The following is a 20822-nucleotide window of genomic DNA, read 5'->3' as shown; positions in this document are numbered from 1 at the left end:
CCAGTAGGGTATCTTGACTGCAAGATATAGACATACAGCAGTTGGCCCACAGTGTCTTCAAACAATCTACGAGGGGCGTTCAGTAAGTAATGGAACACACTTTTCTATTTTCTGAAAGCACGTTGGTTTAATTCAGGATTCCAATACATCATCTTGCTCCCCCATTCATTTCGCCTCAAAACCCTATTTTTCAACATAAATTCTGTTCTATGCGACGGCCTTACGTCTCCTTACTTGGAGGTCGTGTGTGCCAACATGGTACCACTCAACTACTTGCTGCCTAAGTAACCTCCCCATCACGCACATACTGATCCCGCGGGAAGCATCTTTCAGTGGACCAAACAGATGGAAGTTGCGAGATCTGGGCTGTTGGGTGGGTGAGGAAGAACTGTCCAGTTAAGTTCTGTGAGCTTCTCTAGGGCGCGCAGACTTGTGAGAGCCCTTGCGTTGTCATGGAGAAGGAGATGAATCCTTTGTGGTAACGAACACTCTGAAGTCGTTTCTTCAGTTTCCTGAGGGTAGCACAACACACTTCAGAGTTGATCGTTGCACCATGAGGGAGGCCATCAAACAGAATAACCTCTTCAGAGTCACAGAAGACCATCTCCATTACTTTACCAGCTGAGTGTGCGGCTTTGAACCTTATCTTCGGACGAGAGGTCGTGTGGTGACACTCCACGGATTACCGTTTCGTTTCCACTTCGAAGTGATGACCTCATGTTATCACGATTAGCGTCGCAGCAGCACAGATGGTCCTTCATTGTTCTTTATGGTCTTCTGTTAGACGACGAGGATCCAAGTGGGCACACATCTTTGAGTGGTGGACGAGTGTGTCACCAGTATCAACGGATTACGTCCAGTTGAGCAGCGGGTTGTGTCACTGTGATCCTTCGATCGCCACGAATGAGAGTGTCCGCACGTTCCAACACTGCAGGAGTCAATACTGTGTGCGGTCGGCTGGCGTGCGGGATATCAGACAGGTTAGTGCGACGTTATTGCGACGATGAGAGATGCCGCGCCCAACAGCTCACTGTGCTTTTGTTCACTGACAGGTCTCCGTAGACGGAATGACGATTAATCGAAACCCGTAGCTGCCGACGGGCGTTGTTGATTTACCTCAGTCCGCAGCTCGTGGTCGTGCGGTAGCGTTCTCGCTTCCCGCTCCCGGGTTCCCGGGTTCGATTCCCGGCGGGGTCAGGGATTTTCTCTGCCTCGTGATGACTGGGTGTTGTGTGATGTCCTTAGGTTACTTAGGCTTAAGTAGTTCTAAGTTCTAGGGGATTGATGATCATAGATGTTAAGTCCCATAGTGCTCAGAGCCATTTGAACCATTTGATTTACCTCAATGAGGACAGTTGAAAATGTGTGCCCCGACCGGGAGTCGAACCCGGGATCTCATGCTTACATGGCAGACGCTCTATCCATCTGAGCCACTGAGGACACAGATGAACAGCGCGACTGCAGGGAATTATCCCTTGCACGCCTCCCGTGAGACCTACATTCCCAACTGTCCACAATCTACATACCTAATGTACCTAATAGATATTTGCCCATCCACTCATTACTGGCGCACACTAAGGTGACACTTCTCGTAAGAGCTCGGGCAACCTGTGCACATTCGCACAGACGATGGTCAATGGGTAGCCTTTAACTATATATATGAAGATAGTAACTGTTCTCTAAAGAATAGATACCATTGGTGACCGTGCAGCTTTTCTGTAGGCCTTCTGCAAGCTCCTATGAATGTATGCGATGCCTTGGTTTCTACCAAAATAAAATCAATAACAACTGCCTCGAACGCAGACGATATTTTGAAGGCTACATACAGTGCCGCCACCTTTCGGAACTTTATGAAACTATAGGGGCTGAAGTGGAGACATTCCATAATGTTCTTCAAAAAATTCTGCATTTTTTTCGATTGGATCTGGCCAAGAAAAAAATTTGTTGCATTACTTATTGAACGTCCGTCGTATACACTGAGAAAGTTTTAAATTCGACAGGCATAAAATGTATTGAATATTGAACAATGGTTTAATGTGTAGTACTCAGTCAACGTATATTTACATGCACAAACAGGTACAAATTACAAGTTACTGCCTTAACTAAACTGCATCAGTATAGTCCTCTGTCCTCTTCTTTCTCTCTCTCTCTCTCTCTCTCTCTGTCACACACACACACACACACACACACACACACACACACACACACACAGTCTGTCCCAGTCTCTCTATCTGAAGTAGGCACACATTACGCAGCAGTTTTTTGGCCAGCAGTTAAGCTTTCCTGAGTTTCACGACTTCTTATTTCCTTTCCTCTTCATTATCTTAGTATGTAGATAACGGTTTTTCTCCAGATCCGTGGCGTTCGAGCTGTACAAGTCATTCTGAATGATCTCGGTTCCCACACTGCACCCTCCACCACCACCGCCTGTTTGCGCATACAGGCTGTTCTCAACTATCTCACCTGGACTCCCGCCAGCTCTGTTGTCAATTTCCGCATAGTCCGCCTCCACCTCCTGGCGAACAGACTTAGCGTTCACACCACTACCAGAGTCTTTGTACAGATCATTATCGACTATTTCACTGAGCACTTCGGGTCGGGTATCGCCAATTTCTTCGTAATCCCGTTCTTCTTCCTGTTTAGCGAGCGCGTCCTTTCGGATCTCTCGCAGCTCCGCTGCACGTCCGAACTCGTCGGACACGTCTTCGTAATGCCCTTCCGGTTCCTGCGCGATCTGTTTCTGACGCAGAGCCCTGAGAGGCACATCACTCTCGACCACTTTCCCAAAAGTGTTCTCCTGTTCGTTTCTGCTGGGCTGGCCGTAGAAGTCATTGTCGACTAATTTAGCCGAATAACCCTTCTTACCCTTTTTAACGACTTTAGCGTACATTTGATCGAGATCCGTTTCAGTTAAAGTATTCCTCTCCGGTTGCTTGTCGTACGGCATGTACAAGTTGTTATCGATCACCTGTACGGAAGCTCGAGACCACTCTTTTCCACTGGGCTCCTCATACAACTCGTTTTCAGCCATTTGGGAGGCGAAGGGACTTACTCTTTTCGTCCCCGCTCCAGTGTTTGCATTATTTGGTTTCAGCTCACTGTAATGACTAGACGAGTTGTCGTCACCTATTTCGCCGTACACGGGGCTGCATCGCCCTCCACAGACTCCTTCGTACAGACCGTCCGCATCGTCGGTGATTTGGCCGCGTGCGACTTCAGTGTTTGGGACCCGTCGTTCGTTGACACGTTTGACTAGTTTCTTTGTGTCCGCTGCGAAGTAACCACTGACGTCATCGTACTCGTCTGACGTGGAATGCTTTGATGACGTTGGCTCAGAAGCCGCGGGCGACAGCCTTTGTGGTGGCACATTTCCTGGAACACAGCGAACAAAACACGAGTTTATTATTTATTTCTATTTATTGACCCGTGTCTAACAAGGGGGGGCCACGATGTTTGGAACGCGGATTTACTGCAAACTCCGTACACTCGTTGTACTCCATGACGACAACAAAATGTGTAAGCAGTAGCGCGTACTTCTCAAGCGTTACTGAGAAAATCGCAAGATAATTTCGGCCGTCGAATATACAAAAAGGTACGGCCAAACTTTCAGGAAACATTCCTCACACACAAATAAAATAAAGATGTTATGTGGACATGTGTCCGGAAACGCTTAATTTCCATGTTAGAGCTCATGTTAGTTTCGTCAGTATGTACTGTGCTTCCTCGATTCACCGCCAGTTGGCCCAATTGAAGGAAGGTAATGTTGACTTCGGTGCTTGTGTTGACATGCGACTCATTGCTCTACAGTACTAGCATCGAGCACATCAGTACGTAGCATCAACAGGTTAGTGTTCATCACGAACGTGGTTTTGCAGTCAGTGCAATGTTTACAAATGCGGAATTGGCAGATGCTCATTTGATGTATGGATTACCACGACGCAATAGCCGTGGCGCGGTACGTTTGTATCGAGGCAGATTTCCGGAACGAATGTGTCCCGACAGGAAGACTTTCGAAGCAGTTGATGGGCGTCTTACGGAGCACGGAAAAATTCCAGCCTATGACTCGCGACTGGGGAAGACCTAGAACGCCGAGGACACCTGCAATGGACGAGGCAATTCTTCGTGCAGTTGACGATAACCCTAATGTCAGCGTCAGAGAAGTTGCTGCTGTACAAGGTAACGTTGACCACGTCACTGTATAGAGAGTGCTACGGGAGAACCAGTTGTTTCCGTACCATGTTCAGCGTGTGCAGGCACTATCAGCAGCTGATTGGCCTCCACGGGTACACTTCTGCGAATGGTTCATCCAACAATGTGTCAATCCTCATTTCAGTGCAAATGTTCTCTTTACGGTTGAGGCTTCATTCCAACGTGATCAAATTGTAAATTTTCGCAAACAACATGTGTGGGCTGACGAGAATCCGCACGCAATTGTGCAATCACGTCATCAACACAGATTTTCTGCGAACGTTTGGGCAGGCACTGTTGGTGATGTCTTGATTGGCCCCATGTTCTCCCACCTACGCTCAATGGAGCACGTTATCATGATTTCATACGGGATACTCTACCTGTGCTGCTAGAACATCTGCCATTACAAGTATTGTGAACGGCTGTGGTACAATACGCCAATTTCCAGGGCTGCATTAGCGCATCAGGGATTCCATGCGACGGAGGGTGGATGCACGTATCCTCGCTAACGGAGGACATTTTGAACATTTCCTGTAACAATGTGTTTGAAGTCACGCTGGTACGTTCTGTTGCTGTGTGTTTACATTCCATGATTGATGTGATTTGAAGAGAAGTAATAAAATGAGCTCTAGCATGGAAAGTAAGCGTTTCCGGACACATGCCCACATAACATATTTTCTTTCTTTGTGTGTGAGGAATGTTTCCTGAAAGTTTGGCCGTACCTTTTTGTAACACCCTGTATATTTGTGCGTGGCCATTTTAATCATGAAGCGGCTGCCGCCTTGTGGTGATGGCACGGTAGCTCAGCGTGTTCGATCACAGCGTTAGCTTCCCTTTCTAATAAAGAAACTGAGCGAACGGATAAACGAACGAATTGAGCGGGTGTAATCGGATGTCCGCCCTGAACAAATTTAGCGAACAAGATAGAACAAAAAGTATTTTTAAAAAAAGAAAGTGGTTGACGTTCAAGCCGCTGGATCGCTGGATCGAGTTCCGTTCGTCAGTTGTTTTTTTTTTGTTATTTTCAGCACAGTCATTTTCTTTACTATTTATATTACAATTGATGTAATGGGAGAAATACGTGTAATCGGATGAACTTTTATTAAATTTACAATGTTATTTGGCAGTCTACTAATTTTTATTACCACAAATAATATAATATCCGTAACTATGGATTAGTAAACGACCAAACTCATACAGTGATACTGAAAATGTGTGCTTGTCCGTGTCTTCAAAACTGTTCGTATTTAATCGAAAGAGAACGAGAAATTGCTTCTCGGAAGACGCTATTAAAATACACTCGATACTGCATAACCAATTATCAGCGCCGATTTTTAGGGAAATACTGCGTTATGCATGGTTTGTTTCCAAACTATCGTCTGAAAGAGAGGTTTTTGAAAATGTTAACAAGGTTTGTTTTTCCACATAAAACGTCGAAAGACCTTGCGTATGCGGAAACACAGCATTTATTCGATGCAGCTGGTGCCGTTAAACTTTATGTTTTCCATGTTTATACGAAAAATACCATCCTGCAACTTCTACTCGTAATGTCGAAGGCGACGATTAATTGTACATCTTTCGAAAGCCGTCTGTGCCGGTCAAAACTTGGAGGTAACAAGTCGTTTCGGGCTCCTTCCAGGTATAAGGGATTTCTCAATACACGGACAAGCATTCACTTTCAGTATGACTTTATGCATTTGGTTGTTTACTAGTCGATAGTTATGAATATTACATCATTTGTGACAATAAAAATTGGCAGACTGCCAAATAACATTATAAATTTAATAAAATTTCATCCGATTACACGTATTTTCCCCATTATATCAATTGTAATATAAATACTAAAGAAAATGTGTCGAGAAAAATAAAAAAAAACTGACGAACGGAACTCGATTCAGCGATCCAGCGTCTTGAACGCCAACCACTTATTTTTATTTTATTTTATTTTTTTAAATACATATTGTTCTGTCTTGTTCACGGAATCTGTTCAGGGCAGACGTCCGATGACACCAGTTCAAGTTTGTTCGTTCATCCGTTCGCTCAGTTTCTTTATTATAAAGGGAAGCTAACGCTCTGACCGAACACGCTGAGCTAACGCGCCGACACAATTTTTTTTTTTTTTTTACTCATTATGTTCGGTTTTGTTCGTTGCATCTGCTCGGGGCGGACGTCATAAAACATCCGTTTAAGTTCGTTGTTGATCGATTTACTCAGTGTTTTTATTACAGTGGGAGCTAACCCTCTGACCGAACACGCTGAGCTACCGTGCAGGCGCACTCGGCTGTAACCGTTTCATGGTTAAAATGGCCACGCACAGTTATATATTGGACGACCGAAATTATCTTGCGGTTTTCTCAATAGCGCTTGGGAAGTACACGCTACTGCCTACACATTTTGTTGTCCTCATGGAGTACTACGAGTGTACGGAGTTTGAAATAAATCCGCGTTCCAAACGTCGTGGCCTCCCCTTGTAAGAATATGCAAATTTTAAAAATAACTTTTTCATTGGAAATATTCATGGTAGAGATTACAAGGTTACTTACTGTATAATACATACTGTACATGATATAAATAATTGTTTACAACACACCACAGCGGTGCAAAGGAAGTCGCGACAATGCTAGAACAAGTGAAGAAATGCTCCTGTTGGAGCACAAAATGGGCAGGGTCCGCCAAGAAAAACATACACACTTTCAGGAACGAAAAGTATTACACTACTGGCCATTAAAATTGCTACACCACGAAGATGGCGTGCTACAGACGCGAAAATTAATCGACAGGAAGAAGATGCTGTGATATGCAAATGATTAGCTTTTCAGAGCATTCACACAAGGTTGGCCCCGGTGGCGACACCTACAACGTGCTCACATGAGGAAAGTTTCCAACCGATTTCTCATACACAAACAGCAGTTGACCGGCGTTGCCTGGTGAAATGTTGTTGTGATGCCGCGTGTAAGGAGGAGAAATGCGTACCATCACGTTTCCGACTTTGATAAAGGTCGGATTGTAGCCTATCGCGATTGCGGTTTATCGTATCGCGACATTGCTGCTCGCGTTGGTCGAGATCCAATGACTGTTAGCAGAATATGGAATATGGAATATGGGTTCAGGAGGGTGATACGGAACGCCGTGCTGGATCCCAACAACCTCGTATCACTAGCAGTCGAGGTGACAGGCATCTTATCCGCATGGCTGTAACCGATCGTGCAGCCACGTCTCGATCCATGAGTCAACAGATGGGGACGTTTGCAAGACAACAACCATCTGCACGAACAGTTCGCCGACGCTTGCGACAGCATGGACTATCAGCTCAGAGATCGTGGCTGCGGTTACCATTGACGCTGCGTCACAGACAGGAGCGCCTGCGATTGTGTACTCGACGACGAACCTGGGTGCACGAATGGCAAAACGGTGAACGCACATTCGAAGCGTGTATTCGTCATCGCCATACTGGCGCATCACCTGGCGTGATGGTACGGAGTGTCATTGGTTACACGTCTCGGTCACCTCTTATTCGCATTGACGGCACTTTGAACAGTGGACGTTACATTTCAAATGTGTTACGACCCGTGGCTCTACCCTTCATTCGATCCCTGCGAAACCCTACATTTCAGCAGGATAATGCACGACCGCATGTTGCAGGTCCTGTACGGGCCTTTCTGGATACAGAAAATGTTCGACTGTTGTCCTGGCCAGCACATTCTCCAGATCTCTCACCAATTGAAAACGTCTGGTCATTGGCGGCCGAGCAACTTGCTCGACACAATACGCCAGTCACTACTCTTGATGAACTGTGGTATCGTGTTGAAGCTGCATGGGCAGCTGTACCTGTACACGCCATCCAAGCTCTGTTTGACTCAATGCCCAGGCGTATCAAGGTCGTTATTACGGCCAGAGGTGGTTGTTCTGGGTACTGATTTCTCAGGATCTATGCACCCAAATTGGGTGAAAATCTAATAACATTGTAAATTTAATAGATGTTCATCAGAGCACACTTATTTTTCTCATTACATCAATTGTAATATAAATAGTAAAGAAAATGACTGTGTTAGAAATAAAAAAAAAACTGACGAGCGGGACTTGACCCAGCGATTACAGGGATTGATCGCTAAACATTCTTTTCTTTTCTTTTCTTTTTTTTTTTAAAAAAAAAAGTATCATTTTGTTCATTTTCGTTTGTTGTATGTGCTAGGGGCGGACGTCAAAAATGGCTCTGAGCACTATGGGACTTAACAGCTGTGGTCATCAGTCCCCTAGAACGTAGAACTACTTAAACCTAACTGACCTAAGGACATCACACACATCCATGTCCGAGGCAGGATTCGAAGCCGCGACCGTAGCAGTCGCGCGGTTCCGGACTGCGCGCCTAAAACCGCGAGACCACCGCGGCCGGCGGCGGACGTCACAAGACACCCGTTTCAGTCCGTCGTTGATCCATTAACTCAGTTCTTTTTTATTGCGGAGAACAGCTAACCCTCTGACCGAACAAGCTTTTTTTTTTAATCTAATTTTGTTCGCTTTCATTCGTTGCATCTTCTCGGGGCTGACGTCATAAGAGGGCTGCTAACCCTCTGACCGAAAGCTGAGCTACCGTCCCAGCAAAGGACCGCTTCATGATAAACATGGCCACACACAGGTTTATATTTGACAAACGAAATTATTTTGCGATTTTCTCAATAGCGCTTGGGAAGTACACGCTACTGCCTACACATTTTGTTGTCCTAATGGAGTACTACGAGTGTACGGAGTTTGCAGTATATCCGCGTTCCAAATGTCTTTTTTTTCATTATTGAATTTCGATTCCCCCCAAAGGAGACGGGCTGGCAGCAGTTTAGTATGCCGCTCTTCAGCCTACAGACTTTGTTTTAAGAAGATGAAGATAATAAATAATAAAAACAGGCGATAAAATCGGGGACTTAAATGGTAACATGGCGAAAAAATCGTGGAACTTAAAATATAGAACAAAGGGATGATGGTGCTAATAAAATACATATGAAGCAGACAGGTAAAATAATACACAGACAATTAAAAGACATGGCGACAGTCTGGTTACCGTTTGCAAAAGACATAAAATTCACACCCAGCGACAGCACGGTTTCTGTTCACAACACGGGAAAAGACGAAACAACACTGAACATTCAATGGAACACTGCACGAAAATACGACATACCACAGCCGAGAGCAGGTGGGGAGGAAACTGGACGGATGATGGGAAAATAAAAAAGGGGGGAGGTGAGGAAAAGCGAAGGGGGGAAAGGAGCCAATGGAGGATGAGGACCCATAAGAGGGGTGGGGGGTGCTGGGCAGATGCGACAGGGAGTGGGGCAGGCAGAGGATGGGAATACAAAAGGACTCTGGGGGGGGGGAAGGGAGGTAGGGAGAGGTTAGGCGGGGAGAAACACAGGATGGAAGGGGGGAAGAGGGAGCACAGGGAAAGGATGGAGGAAAGGAGGGGCGAGTGTGAGGATCAGAGTTGATAGGAGGGATAAATGGAGGGGGAGAGGGAGTTGACGGAAGCCACCTTGGGGGAAAGGAGATGAAGGGTGTAGAGATGGAGGGTAGGGGGGACACAACAGTGAAGACGTGGGAGGGGGCAGGGATGGGAGAGGAGAGGAGCAACCAGGGGGTGAGGGGGATCAAGGCGGCGGGAGGTGTAGTGTATGGGGATATGTTCAAGGAACAGGAGCAGATGGGGGAAAGGAATGAGGTCATAGAGGATCTGCGTGGGGGACGGGAGGCGTATACGGAAGGCGAGGCAGAGTGCATGATGCTCAAGGGTCTGGAGGGACTTACAGAATTTGGGGGGGGGGATGTTCGGACAAGACTGGCATAACAGAGGATTCCAAACGTTGTGACCTCCCCTTGTTACAGTTGCTGAGCTATGCTATGCAAATGCAGATCCGACATGATATTAGGAAGTATTCCGCGACTTTTGTCACCTCAGTATAAAAGACGGGTTTACTATTCTCTGTTTTAGTGGTGTGCGGTGCGAATGCGGCCCCCGCTACTTTACAGTCATACGTACCAGTTGCTGACTTCCTCCGCCTGTTCCTGACGCAGAGGAACGCCGCCAGCGCCACAGCGGCCACTGCAGGAGGCAGAAGGAACAGCAGCAGCCAGGTAGCCTTGCCCCCGGTGGACGCTGGGGTCCTGCGCCCCTCACTGCTGCAGAGAGGGCGCTTCCTGCCTGCAACAACACGTGGGGCGAGCGAGTGGTTATTCACGGCTTGGGCTGCAGCCGCACTAGGCTGCATTCACGAGAATCGAAGGATCTGATGCAGGGTGACAATTATTCAACACATGCAGTTCAGAACTAGTTGTAAGATGGCAAGAACTATGACCCTTACCTGAAGTCATTAAAGATCACCTAATTCAAGTTGAGCGAACAGTAAGGCTGAACAAAAATGACTGATAAGGCACAATGCATCTTGTAGAGGGTATAGTATGGACATATTGGAATAATTAATGTCGGGTGATGGTTTTAAAGTAATTCACACGACATGAAAACTTTGTGGAAACGCATTGATTTACTGGAGGCTAGTTTATCCCAGGGAAGTATTCAGAGTTGACTGTGGCCAGCTGGGGAGCAGCGAAGGGAAGTGACAATAGGCAGCTTATGGCGACTCAAGCTCTGAGAAAGCGGTAATGGGGCGTGGCCTCCAGCTGCCTTAAGATGAGTGACAGTGAGCGGGTGGCTGACCCCATGCTGGTGTATCGGGAAGCAGATGGAGAACTTGTACACCTGTTGATAAATGTCCGTGGTCCCGTTTTCAGTGAAACATGCGAGTAAGCCGTACAAAGATACGGTGGAGCGGTCAACGGAGGGCAAAATATGCGTGTTCGTGACTATAGCAACTTCATACTGAATTCACGGTCCGCAGTGTCTGAAGTAAATCAGGTGAAGAGCGACAGAATGAAATACACTGGCCTCCGATGGGAACGTAGGACCGAGGAATTTGAAGTACTCTCCTGGGAGTCAGAATTCCGGAAAAATTGGTGTTTTTTGCAGACGATAACCTTGATGGATGGCCTGGGAGGAGCTAAATAGCAGAAGTTGAGAGGAAGGGAAATTTTGTGGGAATTTGTTCACTTCCCAGAGCAGGCATTGGTCAGCGCTAGGAAGCGACGCATAATTAACGCGACTTGCTCTGCAATTGGCGTAAGTGATTTTGCTGGAGGGAAAACCGAGGCGAAGAGCAGACTGGGAGAAGTCTCCATAGTAGTCTTCCGTTCCCAGCTTGCATAGAGTGCGGATGTGGTTTACTCAGCTTGCCTGAGAAAGAGTGAGCATCTCTGCAGTTTAGGACTTAGCAAATGGAACGATTGAGCTTGGAGATGGAAAGTTTTGGTTCAGCTATGTACTGAGCGAGATAGCTAGGAGTGAATAGACGAGCGCAGCCTTGCAGCACCAAGAGGTCAGCCGACATCCTCACAACGACGACGCTCCGCCACGATGAATTCGGTGATACTGTACCCGCTCCGGCTTGAATTAGGCCACTGATTAATTTGTTGGATCACGTCGGCAAAGTTTCCATGGGCCATGTATTGGAGAATTCTTCTCACACTTCGTATTATGCGTGGGTCAGTCGATAGGAATTAATTTTGATTTATCATGCTTTATTCCACGTAAACGCAATTTATTACCACTGACTGATAGGAGAGTCATGTAGTGTGATGATTGAAGGTTGGGAGTTAAAATAAATTTGTGCTAATCAACTGCATCTGTTTTCAATCAAGTAGTTGAAATCCCAAGTCACTTCCTTAATTCATTTTATGTTCAACATTTGCACCTGGTGTTCAATAGCTGAATATAACATCAATGTGCACCCCTTTTTAATTAAAAGTGATAAATTCTGAAGCAATTACTGTCAACACTGCCACCGATGTTCAATCAGGAGTCACAGGGCCTTATTACTTTCGTTGCGTTACCTGATATTGCGGCAGTTTTGCACTCTCTGTTGATCTGTTAGTCAATTAGCTGGGGTGAACACACGCCAAAACCAGATAAGTGACGGGTGGGGTTTTACATAGTAAGGGGTGTCGCACGAGTATATGCCAAACATACGATGACAAGCAGATAGAAGAAGTGGACAGTGTTATGTTCCTGGGATTACAGCTTGATAGTAAATTCAACTGGGAGGAGCACACCACAGAACTGCTGAAGCGTCTTAACAAATCTCTATTTGTAATGCGAATTGTGTCAGACATAGCGCATAGAAAAATGAAAAAGCTTGCATACTATGCTTACTTTCATTCCATAATGTCATATGGGATTATTTTTTGGGGCAATTCATCAAGCTAAGCTAAAGTTTTCCGGAGACAAAAATGTGCATTAAGAGTTATATGTGGTGTGAACTCAAGAAAAAATGGTTCAAATGGCTCTGAGCGCTATGGGACTTAACTGCTGTGGTCATCAGTCCCCTTCAACTTAGAACTACTTAAACCTAACTAAGGACATCACACACATCCATGCCAGAGGCAGGATTCGAACCGGCGACCGTAGTGGTCACGCGGTTCCAGACTGCAGCGCCTAGAACCGCATGGCCACTTCAGCCGGCGAACTGAAGAACATCTTGCAGAAGCCTGTTTAGGGAACTAGGGATACTAACTATTGCTTATTCCTTAATGAAATTTGTCATTAAAAATATATCACTTTTTCAAACCAACAGCTCATTTCATGGAATCAATACTAGAAATAAGAATAATCTTCACAACGATTTAAAGGCACTTACTCTTGTACAAAAAGGTGTGCATTATTCAGGAACACACATTTTCAATAACTTGCCAGCAGCCATATGAGGTTTAACAACCAATGAAATTCAGTTTAAGGGCAGCCTAAAGGATTTATTGGTGGCCAACTCCTGCTACTCCATTGATGAATTTCCCAGGAGAATCAACTGATTTGCACAATTTCAGTGCAGTAATGCGTTCATTGTAAATAAGTGTGTGTGTGTGCGTGTGTGTGTGTGTGTGTGTGTGTGTGTGTGTGTGTGTGTGTGAGTACAATCTAACTTCTGCACCAGTTCAGTGCAGTAATGTGTTCATTGTAAATAAGTATTTAGTACTTGTATTACACGTTTATTACCTTATAAATAAATAAATAAACTTTTTTTGTTTTAAATTCAGTGCATTAGTATTTGTAAAACGATTCTTTCATATAGCGTTCATTAAAAAATGACGACCATGCCACTTCGGACCTGTGCAATGGTACATTAGCTTATTTGTTTTAGTTGTAAATATTTGTCATGTATTGTTGTTTTTCTGACATGTTCTACATCCTGGAGGACCTCCTCACTACGGATCAATTGGAATGAAAGTAAATCTAATCTAATCAGCTACGCACATCAAAAAAAGTTTTGCAACCCCTTGTTTCCGAGTGTTCCGGGTAATTAGAACAGAGATCAACGTAAACATCATTTCCGTCCTTTTTTCTGCTCATGAAAACCACACATTGCATGTTATACCTCCATACAGTGAGACATTCAGAGGTGGCGGTCCAGATTGCTGTACACACCGGTACCTCTAATACCCAATAGCACGTCCTCTTGTATTGAGGCATGCTTGTATTCGTCGTGGTATACTATCCACAAGTTCATCAAGGCACAGTTGGTCCAGATTGTCCCACTCCTCAAGGGCCATTCGGCGTAGATCCCTCAGAGTTGTTGGTGGGCCACGTCGTCCATAAACAGGTCTTTCAATCTATCCCAGGCATGTTCGATAGGGGCCGGCCGGAGTGGCAGAGCGGTTCTAGGCGCTACAGTATGGAACCGCGCGAGCGCTACGGTCGCAGGTTCGAATCCTGCCTCGGGCATGGATGTGTGTGATGTCCTTAGGTTAGTTAGGTTTAAGTAGTTCTAAGTTCTAGGGACTGATGACCTCAGAAGTTAAGTCCCATAGTGCTCAGAGCCATTTGAACCATTTGATGTTCGATAGGGTTCATGTCTGGAGAAGATGCTGGCCACTCTAATCGAACGAAGTCGTTATCCTCAAGGAAGTCATTCACAAGATGTGCACGATGGGGGCACGAATTGTCGTCCATGAAGCCGAATGCCTCGCCAACATGTTGCCGATACGGTTGCGCTATCGATTGGAGGCTGGCATCCACGTATTGTACAGTCGTTACATCGCCTTCTACGACCATCAGCGGCGTTTGTGGGCCCCACGTAATGCCACCCCAAAACAGCGGGGAACCTCCACCTTGCTGCACTTGCTGGACAGTGTGCCTAAGGCGTTCAGGCTGACCAGGTTGCCTCCAAAAAGGTCTCAGACGATCGTCTGGTTGGAGGTATATGCGACAATCATCAGGGAAGAGAACGTGATGCCAAACCTGAGCGGTCCATTCGGCATATTGTTGGGCCCATGTGTACCACGCTGCATGGTGTCATGGTTGCAAAAACGTCGGAGTGAAGTTGTGCATCGTGGAGCCTATTGTGCACAGTTTGAGTCGTAACACGACGTCCTGTGGCTGCATGAAAAGCACGCCATCTCCTTCAGCACAGAGTTGTGAGGCTCCAAATTGGCATTCATTTCAAGTCTATACGTACGAGGGCGGTTCAGAAAGTAACCTCCGATTGGTCACAGTGCGGGTTGTGGGGGGAGTAGCGACGCCATCTGTGCGTTCACGCACTCAACAGGTCAGTCGGCATCAAGCCGTGGTCGAGTGAACGTCGTACCTGCGCTAGTTTAGTTTTTGTGGCAGTTTGAAATGTGTGCTGCAATAGAAAACCCCGCCAAATGTGAAGTGCGTGCTGTGATAAGGTTTTTTACAGCCAAAGGATATTCTGCAGCAGCTATTCATCGTGAGCTTTGTGCCGTGTACGGACCAAGAGTTATGAGTGAAGGAGTTGTCCGTGAATGGATACGTTTATTTAAAAGTGGACGAGAAAACGTTCATAATGAAGAGAGTGAGTGGTAGACCATCGTTGGTGACTGACGAACTCGTTCAGACACTTGATGCAAAAGTTCGTGAAAATCGACGTTTCTCAATGTCGGAGTTGTCTACCGGTTTTCCACAGATTTCTAAGACTCTCTTGTACGAGATAGTGACAGCAAGATTGGGTTACCGTAAGTTCTGTGCACGATGGGTGCCCAAAATTCTTACCGACCACCACAAAACTCAAAGAATGGCCTCTGCATTAGACTTTCTGTCACGTTATGAGGATGAAGGAGAACCATTGTTAAACAGAATCGTGACCGGTGACGAAATCTGGATTAAGTACGTGAACCCTGAGACAAAAGAACAATCAAAGATGTGGGCACATTCAAATTCGCCTACCAAACCAAGAAAAGCCTCGCAAGATTTTTCTGCCAGAAAACTGATGGCAACGGTGTTTTGGGATGCCAAAGGGGTGTTGTTGGTTGAATTCATGGAACCATTAATCAAGACGCGTACTGTGAAACAATAAAAAAGTTACGACGGGCTATACAGAACAAACGCCGTGGTATGCTGACTTCCGGTATCGTTTTTTTGCACGATAACGCCCGTCCTCACTCTGCTCGCAGAACAACGGCCCTTCTTGAGTCCTTCAAGTGGGACGTTATCAACCATCCACCTTACAGCCCAGACCTGGCGCCAAGTGATTATCACCTCTTCATGCATTTGAAGAAATGGCTCGGGTCACAGCGGTTTGATGACGACGAAGAGCTCAAAGATGCGGTCACAGGCTGGCTCCAGGCACAAGCGGGTGATTTTTATGCAGAAGGAATTACAAAGCTTGTGAAGAGATACGATAAGTGCCTCAATCGCTATGGAGACTATGTAGAAAAATAGTGCAAAGTTGTAGTTGTAAGATGTATATATTAAAATATTTTTATTTAACTTGGTGTATTTTTTTAAATCAACCGGAGGTTACTTTCTGAACGGCCCTCGTATATATGCCGTTCCTGAGCAACAACAAATTGAGAATCACTGGAAAACCCGTTGTTAACTGTGTAATTCGTTCCAACAAAATAATGAGTAACATCATATTCGTGGAAACAGAATTATTGCAACTTGCGTATTATGAGAGTATGCTATTTGAAGGCAGCAACGCACTGAAGATCCAACCAAAACCCATTGTTCTTGGTACAGTTTGTTGTAATTAAATTTCAATCAGTAACATATCTATGATTAAAGTTTTCAGCAACTGGGAATACGTTATGATTGGTCATCAGCAGAGCATTGTTGCTTTAATGACGCAGGCACGGTAGCTCAGCGTGTTCGGTCAGAGGGTTAGCTGCCCTCTGTAATAAGAAAACTGAGTTAACGGATCAACGACGAACTGAAACCAGTGTCTTACGACGTCCGCCCCGAGCAGATGAAACGAACAAAAGCGAACAAAATGAGATTTAATAAAAAAAAAAGAGGGTTAGCTGCCCTCTGTAATAAGAAAACTGAGTTAATGGATCAACGACGAACTGAAACGGGTGTCTTACGACGTCCGCCCCGAGCAGATGAAACGAACAAAAGCGAACAAAATGAGATTTAATAAAAAAAAAAGAGGGTTAGCTGCCCTCTGTAATAAGAAAACTGAGTTAATGGATCAACGACGAACTGAAACGGGTGTCTTACGACGTCCGCCCCGAGCAGATGAAACGAACAAAAGCGAACAAAATGAGATTTAATAAAAAAAAAAGAGGGTTAGCTGCCCTCTGTAATAAGAAAACTGAGTTAATGGATCAACGACGAACTGAAACGGGTGTCTTACGACGTCCGCCCCGAGCAGATGAAACGAACAAAAGCGAACAAAATGAGATTTAATAAAAAAAAAAGAGGGTTAGCTGCCCTCTGTAATAAGAAAACTGAGTTAATGGATCAACGACGAACTGAAACGGGTGTCTTGCGACGTCCGCCACGAGCAGATGCAACGAACGAAAACGAACAAAATAGGATTTTAAAAAAATAGGGTAATGAGTAACGTCACTGATATGTTTAAGGATTGAAATCTAGGGCGGCGATTCGCGTCCCGGAACTGTCGAATTTTTTTCCTAACATTTGCGTTTTTATTAGGTTCTGATACTTTCTTTTTAGTTTAATATAAGTGTATACTATAGTATTTGATGTTATGTAAATGTAAGTTCACCTTATTTTGACGAGTGAGTTTGTTCAATTGGCTTAATCTGCAGGACAGATATTTTTGCTCCTTTCTCTTTTACGCTTCGTAATTCACATGTTGTAAAGATTCTGCCACTGGGTAGGAACAGTGATCAAGTAAGACTGACCTTGGGGTTTTACTAAAATGTGGGAATGATGAAATAACGTTTACCTTGTGTGGAGAAGTATTCCAAATTTGTAATGGAACTTTTATAAGCCTGTGTCCTTATTGATTGGACATGGTACTTTCCTTTTCGTGGACAATGGAGGAAACGTGCGTTTTAGTAGAGCTAATTTGGGAATTTCACGCGCGCCCGTTTAGTAAACAGTGTGATTTACGAGGTAGAAACATCCCGCAACTGCCGCTGGAGTGCGTTGTGTTCGCGTATAAAACTTTGGGGCCGACGTACCGCATGCACAAGTCGCATCGTTCCTGAGCGTTCAGCAGCTCGTTCAATTCCGCACGCTCAACGTAGACGTTCGACAGCACGGGCCTTGTGCCGGTGGGTTAAGGCGGCCGGAAATAGCGTGTCGGCTGGCTAGCAGGCCCTCGTGCAAAGACATCTACATGGATACTCTGCAGACCACACTTAAGTGCCTGGAAGAGGGTTCATCGAACCACCTTCACAATAACGCTCTGTTATACCAATCTCGTACAGCGCGCGGAGCGAACGAACACCTATATCTTTCTGTGCAAGCTCTGATTTCCCTTAGTTTATTATGATGATCATTTCTCCCTATGTATGAGCGTCACTCCAAAACAAATGCACCCTATTTTTTTAAAAATCCATCTTTTATTCTTCATGTTTGAAAGTTTTACAGTGAGTAGATACAACCCTTAGGAATAATATTTTCATTTCTCCACATAATTTCCATCCCTCTCAACTGCCTTACGCCATCTTGGAACCAGCGCCTGTATACGCGCACGGTAAAATTCTGGACCAACCTGCTGGAGCCACTGTTTGGCAGCGTGCACAAGGAAGGCATCATCTTCAAGCCTTGTTCCACGAAGAGAGTCTTTCACTTTCCCAAAGAGGGGATAGTCACATGGAGCCAGGTCAGGACTGTAAGGTGGGTGTTTCACTGTCGTCCATCCGAGTTTTGTGATCGCTTCCATGGTTTTTTGACTGACATGTGGCCGTGCATTGTCGCGCAACAGTAAAACGTCCTGCTTTTGCCGATGTGGTTGAATACGACTCAGTCGAGCCGAAGTTTCTTCAGTGTCGTCACATATGCATCAGAATTTATGGTGCTTCCACTTGGCATGATGTCCACAAGCAACAGTCCTTCGGAATCGAAAAACACCGTATTCGTAACTTTTCCAGCAGAAGGTGTGGTTTTGTATTTTTTTTCTTGGCTGAATTTGCATGATGCCACTCCATTGATTGCCTCTTCGTTTCTGGTGAAAAATGAAGGAGCCATGTTTCATCACCTGTCACAATTCTTCCAAGAAATTCATCCCCACCATTTTCGTACTGTTCCAAAAGTTCGCTGCATACTGTTTTTCTTGTTTCTTTGTGAGCCACTGTCAAAGTCCTGGGAACCCACCTGGCACAAACCTTTTTTAACGCCAACACTTTCAGTATTCTGCAAACACATCCTTCCCATATCCCAACGTAGCGTGACAATTCGTCGCTATGGATCGGAGGAAATCCTCTCTGGCTTCCGGCGGCTATCTGATTTGGTGAAGACTGCCAGTCTCGCTAGCGGGATGAAAGCAGAGCTCACCATCTGCAGCATCGTCGACAGGACTGACTGCGGACCTTTGGTACAGAGCCGAGTGGAGGGTCTGAATCAGAGGCTGAGACGGTTCTGCGACCGTGTGGGCTGCAGATTCCTCGACTTGCGCCATAGGGTGGTGGGGTTTCGGGTTCCGCTGGATAGGTCAGGAGTCCACTACACGCAACAAGCGGCTACACGGGTAGCAGGGGTTGTGAGGCGTGGGCTGGGCGGTTTTTTAGGTTAGATGGCCTTGGGCAAGTACAGAAAGGGCAACAGCCTCAACGGGTGCGGGGCAAAGTCAGGACATGCGGGGACCAAGCAGCAATCGGTATTGTAATTGTCAACTGTCGAAGCTGCGTTGGCAAAGTACCGGAACTTCAAGCGGTGATAGAAAGCACCGAAGTTGAAATCGTTATAGGTACAGAAAGCTGGCTTAAGCCAGAGATAAATTCTGCCGAAATTTTTACAAAGGTACAGACGGTGTTTAGAAAGGATAGATTGCATGCAACCGGTGGTGGAGTGTTCGTCGCTGTTAGTAGTAATTTATCCTGTAGTGAAGTAGAAGTGGATAGTTCCTGTGAATTATTATGGGTGGAGGTTACACTAAACAACCGAACTAGGTTAATAATTGGCTCCTTTTACCGACCTCCCGACTCAGCAGCATTAGTGGCAGAACAACTGAGAGAAAATTTGGAATACATTTCACATAAATTTTCTCAGCATGTTATAGTCTTAGGTGGAGATTTCAATTTACCAGATATAGACTGGGACACTCAGATGTTTAGGACGGGTGGTAGGGACAGAGCATCGAGTGACATTATACTGAGTGCACTATCCGAAAATTACCTCGAGCAATTAAACAGAGAACCGACTCGTGGAGATAACATCTTGGACCTACTGATAACAAACAGACCCGAACTTTTCGACTCTGTATGTACAGAACAGGGAATCAGTGATCATAAGGCCGTTGCAGCATCCCTGAATATGGAAGTTAATAGGAATATAAAAAAAGGGAGGAAGGTTTATCTGTTTAGCAAGAGTAATAGAAGGCAGATTTCAGACTACCTAACAGATCAAAACGAAAATTTCTGTTCCGACACTGACAATGTTGAGTGTTTATGGAAAAAGTTCAAGGCAATCGTAAAATGCGTTTTAGACAGGTACGTGCCGAGTAAAACTGTGAGGGACGGGAAAAATCCACCGTGGTACAACAACAAAGTTAGGAAACTACTGCGAAAGCAAAGAGAGCTCCACTCCAAGTTTAAACGCAGCCAAAACCTCTCAGACAAACAGAAGCTAAACGATGTCAAAGTTAGCGTAAGGAGGCCTATGCGTGAAGCGTTCATTGAATTCGAAAGTAAAATTCTATGTACCGACTTGACAGAAAATCCTAGGAAGTTCTGGTCTTACGTTAAATCAGTAAGTGGCTCGAAACAGCATATCCAGACACTACGGGATGATGATGGCATTGAAACAGAGGATGACACGCGTAAAGCTGAAATACTAAACACCTTTTTCCAAAGCTGTTTCACAGAGGAAGACCGCACTGCAGTTCCTTCTCTAAATCCTCGCACAAATGAAAAAATGGCTGACATCGAAATAAGTGTCCAAGGAATAGAAAAGCAACTGGAATCACTCAATAGAGGAAAGTCCACTGGACCTGACGGGATACCAATTCGATTCTACACAGAGTACGCGAAAGAACTTGCCCCCCTTCTAACAGCCGTGTACCGCAAGTCCCTAGAGGAACGGAGGGTTCCAAATGATTGGAAAAGAGCACAGATAGTCCCAGTCTTCAAGAAGGGTCGTCGAGCAGATGCGCAAAACTATAGACCTATAT

General features: G+C 45.4%; 1 protein-coding gene across 1 annotated transcript in view; it reads right to left on the bottom strand.

The window, feature by feature from the left end:
- Nucleotides 1-2012: 2012 nt before the first annotated feature.
- LOC126428258 (platelet endothelial aggregation receptor 1-like) overlaps nucleotides 2013-20822 on the bottom strand; it is a 165159-nt gene continuing 146349 nt past the window's right edge. The window contains exons 9-10 of the mRNA XM_050090170.1: nucleotides 10214-10375; nucleotides 2013-3372 (exon numbers count right to left, since the gene is read on the bottom strand). Of these exons, the coding sequence (XP_049946127.1) occupies nucleotides 2291-3372; nucleotides 10214-10375 (1244 nt within the window). The 3' untranslated portion in view covers nucleotides 2013-2290. The remainder of the gene's footprint in view (nucleotides 3373-10213; nucleotides 10376-20822) is intronic.

This window comes from Schistocerca serialis, chromosome 12 (assembly GCF_023864345.2).
Source record: "Schistocerca serialis cubense isolate TAMUIC-IGC-003099 chromosome 12, iqSchSeri2.2, whole genome shotgun sequence".
Lineage (NCBI taxonomy): Eukaryota > Metazoa > Arthropoda > Insecta > Orthoptera > Acrididae > Schistocerca > Schistocerca serialis.
The sequence above is the reverse complement of the archived record's forward strand: the minus strand, read 5'-3'. Positions and strand labels throughout refer to the sequence as shown.